Genomic DNA, 6588 nt, shown 5'->3' on the forward strand with positions numbered 1-6588 from the left:
ATCCCTAAGTACACTTGTTCTACTCCTACCTTTTATTAATACACCTTTGGAGCCTGTGGACTTTCTGGAAATACTTCACAGTATACACATTCATTCACACCACAGGTCACCTCACACGACATAAGTATTTCTTCCACAACTTTGCCAAACAATTGACTCTTGCTGTTTGGCAATGCTGTGCAACATCAGCTACCTGTTAATGTCATTTACGTAGCTATTAACTATAAATGCTGATAATGTGGAAGGTCTTATGAGGTAAGAGTGTAAGAATTGCTTAAGCAATGATTACAGCAATCTCTTATTGTATCTAATGATTTACATGAAATCAATGGCAAGCTGGGCTGATGGAAAGTCAAAGGAAACTGAGGCTAGTTTTCCAAAGCTCCCTAGAACGGTGTACTGGGACTTGCTTCTCCCATAAGCTGAGCCTGGCTTTCTTCCATTACTGGTCCAACATGCATGCCAGCACCTGATTAGCTATTCAAAGAACACTTGCTCTTGTTATTATTTCAAGCGGTAATTCCATTGGGAACAGCAGAATACCTGTACTACTTGTGAATCTGGGAATGTTGGTGCTGCTTAAACAAGTCCCAGTGGTGTGCCTGAACCTAAAAAATACATGGCATTGGATGGAATTATTTTATTTTACAGAGTCCTTTTCCTTTGCTACTTGAAAACCTTTGTAACATTTTGGAAATAAAATATGAATGTTGGGACAGATTGTTAATATACACTGAGATCATAGCATGATGGACTTTGAACCTGCCTTGAAGAGAGAGAAGGGAAGAACCTTAAAATGATAGATGACTCCCATGTTATTTTATACTATACATTTCCCTGTACCTCAGTCTGAGAGACGGCATGCTAATGGCATGTTTGTGTGTCTAAAGTTTAGAATGGAGGCAATTCAAAATAATTTAACTTTTACAGCTCTGAATGCAATTCACCCTTAGCTTTACTTTAAATAGTTGCTGACAGGAGTACAACCTTGTTCTGCCTCATGTGAGGAATCCCTCAGGGACCTGGTACTCTGAGTCTTGTTAGCACACAGGAGAAACCAGCAAGTGAAACTATCTGTAAGTAAAGGGTCAGATTTTACAGCAAATTCTTTTTGCCTTTGCAGTAGCTGTATGTGAGAGATGAGCAAGTTAGTTGCAGCTTTTTGTGTGTCTGGCAGGTTCTTTGCCAGGGGTTCAGGTTGCTGTCATGCCTCTTTCTGCCCATACCTCTGGGACACTATTGCTATAGAATGTAGTTCTGCTTGCTGCTGTAGGGAATCCCTCACCCCATGCCTGGGCATACCCCAGCTAGTAAATGAATTGCTCACTACTTTGAGGCAACAAAATTTGTGTCAGGTGAGAAAATGTGTGTAGGATTTTTCTTTTTTTTGCAGTTTATGTTCACTAAAGCTAAGCTATGGCCTCTAAACCAAGAGAAGTCAGGAAGATCTCTATTGCCCAAATTGGAATTGGGTGATATGTTTACCTGTATCTATTCTTAGCTATACCTCTGACTTGACAAAAACTTCATAGTTAAAGGGAGAGATATAAGATCAGAGCCTTCCTGGACAACAAATCAAAGTGCATTGGCTTTTCCTGTGACTAATTCTTTCTGTTAAAGTTGGCTGTGATACCTTGCAGTGAGATTTTTTTTCTTTCCATCTTGTGTCCATGTAGGTTCATAAGACAGATGTTACAGTTGTTGTATTCTTCATCATGCCAGCAAAGACAAACAATTTCAATGTGGAAACCCTGAAAGGACAAGCCGTCCGGAAGCAGCTCTGGTAATGGCCGTTCTCGCTGTGGGCCTTCTACAGTGAATTGAGGAGACATGAAAAAGTTTATGAAGAATAATAATGCTCTTTTTTTTTTGCTCTGCTAAAATCGAGGATTGTGCGTAACTAGAATGTATTTGTGGGGGTGAAAGAGATAGGAATGATAAATAAGGGCAAATATTTATCTTTTTTTTTTGTCCTAGGTTATTTTTAGTAAATTTACCTTGCCATTCTTTGTAACAAGTTAGCAAATAGTACTTGTTTTGTAGTGAAAGTGTCAAAGGTTCTAGAAAATCTGGTGTTCTGGATGTTTTCTGACTGTTTCTAATACTCCCTTTCTAATACTCCCTACCTTGGGCATGCCATTGACCTTCCTCAAAATAAAGACCACCTGCTAATTTACCAGAGTGAGCTTCTCTGCCACCAATGGGAAAAAGAAATTAAATATATTACCTCTTTTATTTAGAAATATGGAAATTGTACTGTCTATCCAGTTGATAACAATTGTGTGTAATTTTCTAGATAGCCTACAATAAGCAATGGCCATATTCAAGCAGTGAAACTTACAATTATAAAGGGAAAATTGTCACAGTCCTTCTCAGTTTAACAGTTTTCATTTTACAACTTCCCAAACAAAAAAGCAAGGCAGGAACAGACTTAACCTTCACCTTGCTTTAACTGTCTATGTGATTCTACATAGGCAAAGACACGTGTTGTGAGGTACTTCTAAACTGAGAGACATGGCAAAACTGAGGGTTCAAATTCATAAAGAAGATCAGTGGTGGGTTATCAAGGATTAATTTTGTTTAATAAGCAGAATGAAGCCCTAATATTCCAAGGAAAAATGGTTAGTGACCTGCTACACCACTTAGACACACACAAGTCTATAGAGCCAGATGAGATCTACGCAAGGATACTGAGGCAACTGGTGGAAGTGCTCACCAAGACACTTTCCATCATTTATCAGCAGTCCTGGCTAACCGGGAAGGTCCCAGTTGACTAGAAGTTAGCAAATATGATGCCCATCTACAAGAAGGGCCAGAAGGAGGATCCAGGGAACTACAGGCCTGTCAGTCTGTCCTCAGTGCCAGGGAAGGTTATGGAGCAGATCATCTTGAGTGCCATCACATGGCACGTACAGGACAATTGGGCACTCAGGCCCAGTCAGCATGGGTATATGAAAGGCAGGTCCTGCTTGACTAACCTGATCTCCTTCTATGACAAGATGATCCACTTAATGGATGAGGGAAAGGCTGTGGATGTTATCTACCTGACTTTAGTAAAACCTTTGCCACCGTCTCCCACGCATTATCCTGGAGAATCTGGCTGCTCATGGCTTTGATGGGTGTACTCTTTACTGGGTAAAAAACTGGTTGGGTGGCCGGCCCCAGAGAGTTGTCGTGAATGGAGTTAAATCCTGTTGGTGGCTGATCACAAGCGGTGTTCCTCAGGGCTCAATACTGGGGCCAGTATTCTGTTTATTATCTTTATCAATGATCTGGACAAGGGGATTGAGTGCACCCCCAGTAAGTTTGCAGATGACACCAAGTTGGATGAGAGTGTTGATCTGCTGAAGGGTAGGAAGGCTCTACAGAGGGATCTGGACAGGCTGGATCGAAGGGATGAGGCCAACTGCATGAGGTTTAATAAGGCCAAGTGCCAGGCTCTGCACTTGGGTCATAACAACCCCATGCAACACTACAGGCTTGGGGAGGAGTGGCTGGAAAGCTGCCTGGCAGAAAAGGACCTGGGGTTGTTGACCGACAGCCAGCTGAATATGAGCCAGCAGTGTGCCCAGGTGGCCAAGAAGGCCAACAGCATCCTGGCCTGTATCAGAAATAGTGTGGCCAGCAGGAGTAGGGAAGTGATTGTGCCCCTGTACTCGGCACTGGTGAGGCCGCATCTCAAATATTGTGTTCAGTTTTGGGCCCCTCCCTACAAGAAAGACATTGAGTTGCTGGAGTGTGTCCATAGAAGGGCAAAGCTGGTGAAGGGTCTAGAGCACAAGTCCCATGAGGAGCATCTGAGGGAACTGGGGTGGTTTAGTCTGGAGAAGAGGAGGCTGAGACCTTATTGTCCTCTACAACTACCTGAAAGGAGATTGTAGCGAACTGTCAGTCTCCTCTCCCAAATAACTAACAATAAGACAAGAGGAAATGGCCTCAAGTTGTGCCAGGGGAGTTTTAGATTAGATATTAGGAAAAATTTCTTCACTGAAAGGGTTGTCAAGCATTGGAACAGGCTGCCCAGGGGAGTGGTTGAGTCACCATCCCTGGAAGCATTTAAAAGATGCGTAGATGTGGTGCTTAGTGACATGGTTTAGTGGTGGACTTGGCAGTGCTAGGTTAATGGTTGGACTTGATGATCTTAAAAGCCTTTTCCAACCTAAATGATTGTATGATTTTATGATTCTAAAAAAGTGAAAAATGCCATTTCACTCAATGTATTTGGTGATTAATTATCTTAGGAGGGAAATGGAAATGTGCACCTTATCACGTGGCTAGAGCGGTTAAACTCTGCTGCAGAAGTAAGGAAGCTGGTCTTAAAGCTAAGGGACTAAAACCCACAAGACCTAGTTTCTAATTTTATGCCTGAGTCTCACTATGTTTAACCTCTTTCTGATGCCAGTTCTATATTTATAAAATGATAGAAATCTAAACGACATAGAGATCAGTAGATGAAAGGCACTGCATAAAAGAAGGATACTATTTTTCTTGTTATCTCATTAAGTGCCTCCAGCAGATAATCTCTGGCTCAGTTTCTGGATATCAGTTCTCAAGTTGAAGTCTTTGATTAATAGATACTAAACCTGCACAAAAACAGTGACAGAAATAGTTTAACAAGGATCATTGAAATAATTTAGCTTTTGCCATATCTGGAAAAGAAGACAGATATGAGAAGTCCAACTGCTCTCTAGATTACCTCTGGAGTCATCACACAGCAACTTCTTGGGACTTATAGGAAGCATTCTACCTGGTTACCACTCTGGAAACAGGTACCACAAATGTAGAAGTTGGAATTAATTACCCAAGTCTGGCTTCCTGAAAGTAATGCATCTGAGCTACCTTCACTGCCAGTGGAGAGTGATTGTTTACACCAAATGATGTTTCATCCTATACCACTTCAGGAAGGGTCTAAGACGAGTGAAAGGAATTATCCTCTGAAATGGACTGTCACACTCTGCAGATGTGTGGAGGATCTGTGCAACTAGCTTAAACTGTAGATGCCTAAAGCGGGGTAACATAGCCAGAGTTTTTAATGAGAAGTCTGTATGCAAGAACTGTAGGAAAATAACGTGAGTGCAGTGAGAAACAGCCATGCTTGCAACAAGTGCTTTTGGCCTCTGCTTTGTCTTTGATATAAAGTATGTAATGTTTTAATATAGCACAACAGGTACGTATTAAATAAATAATATATGGATATTAGGAAAGTTTAAATTAAATTAAATTTGTAAAGTTTTTTCCTTGTTGTATCTCTGCTACGTGGTTATTTCTCTGGTACTCAGTAATGCAGGCAGAATAGTAACAGCAAAGGTAAACCTAAAGATGTGAGATCATGCAAAATATGCCGTTTCCAGCTATTCTTCCCACTGTGCTCTGTGAAAAATGAAAGACCCTCTGCATCATTGTATGCAGCATTATTATGATCATAATCTGGAGCTCCTGAATAAAACCACCTGATATCAGTATTATGTATTAGTATTAGATTATTTTAAGGATGCCACAGAAATTAAATGTAAGAGGTTGGCACTTATAAAGGAACAGATGACGGCTGATCTGGGATATAAAATCCCTTGTTTCCTCTGCTTCTGGAAAAGCGGTCTCTCCTATCTGGGTTAAGTTTTGGATATTGTTCATGGTATGAGTCTATGAAAATATAGTCATGAGGGGACTAGCTTGGTGGGATTTAGATCACTTTGGTTTGACATTTAGCTGCTTTACAACTCATCCACTATTGTGTCTGTGTGAGTTGGGAGAGAGCAACTAACCAGTATGTGGATTCTCAGCATGGTAAAATTTGGGATTTCACTTAAGTTTTATCTTGGCCCGAAATATAACTCTTAGAAATCAGAAAGGCAGGAAAAGTTCCATGAAGTGGGTGTTTTACTCAAATTGAGAGTGCATTTGCTATTTTACAACAGCACTTCCAGCTGTACTTTCAAGTTATTTCAGCTAGGGGCAGGGTAATATAAATGGCTCTTTGCATTTAAAAGAGTTGTTCACTGGAGTTCTTTCTGAGCTAAAATATAACATTTGTCTGACACAGGCTTTATTATTAGCTTAAAACATGGCCTGAGCTTTCCAGGAAGTTTTTTTTAGTTTGCAAACTAATTTATGGCAAATTACCATTTAGTCTAACACTTGTTTTCAAAAGTCTTTGAGTTAGGAAACAGGGCAGAAAGTAAAAGGAGAAGCTTGCTTTAAAATCTCTGTTTGTTTAACTCTTTTATCTTACGTCTTTCTAGTAGGTCAAGTTGAATTGGAGACCTCTCAGTTTGGATTAGTGTCCCATGTTAATAAGCATGTTTTTCTACACAGAGTCATATATATGCTCTCTTTTTCATAGCTGAGATGAAAGTGTGGTCTACCGATGAGAGCAAAATATTAGAAGTAATCACTAGTGAAGTCTGCTGCTGGTTTTCACAGTGCAGTCATCTTTGGATGAAGGTCAAATCCTCAGTTGTGTTGAAATCTGTCAGTATGGCTGCTGGCTGGATAAAAGAACTTCGAGAATCAGATCTCTGTCTGCTGCTGCATTCTTGATTCCATCAATACATATGAAAGCAGAATTTAATTTCTAACAAACAGCAGGAA

The 6588-nt window shown here is 40.5% G+C and overlaps 1 protein-coding gene across 2 annotated transcripts in view; it reads left to right on the top strand.

The window, feature by feature from the left end:
* The window catches only part of GYS2 (glycogen synthase 2 (liver)), a 47277-nt gene that overhangs the window by 30596 nt on the left and 10093 nt on the right, over window positions 1-6588 (top strand). For both annotated transcript variants that reach the window (XM_010283580.1, XM_010283581.1), the window contains exon 8: window positions 1677-1783. In XM_010283580.1, coding sequence (XP_010281882.1) covers window positions 1677-1783 — 107 coding nt within the window. The remainder of the gene's footprint in view (window positions 1-1676; window positions 1784-6588) is intronic.

Source organism: Phaethon lepturus, unplaced genomic scaffold (genome assembly GCF_000687285.1).
Source record: "Phaethon lepturus isolate BGI_N335 unplaced genomic scaffold, ASM68728v1 scaffold1703, whole genome shotgun sequence".
NCBI lineage: Eukaryota > Metazoa > Chordata > Aves > Phaethontiformes > Phaethontidae > Phaethon > Phaethon lepturus.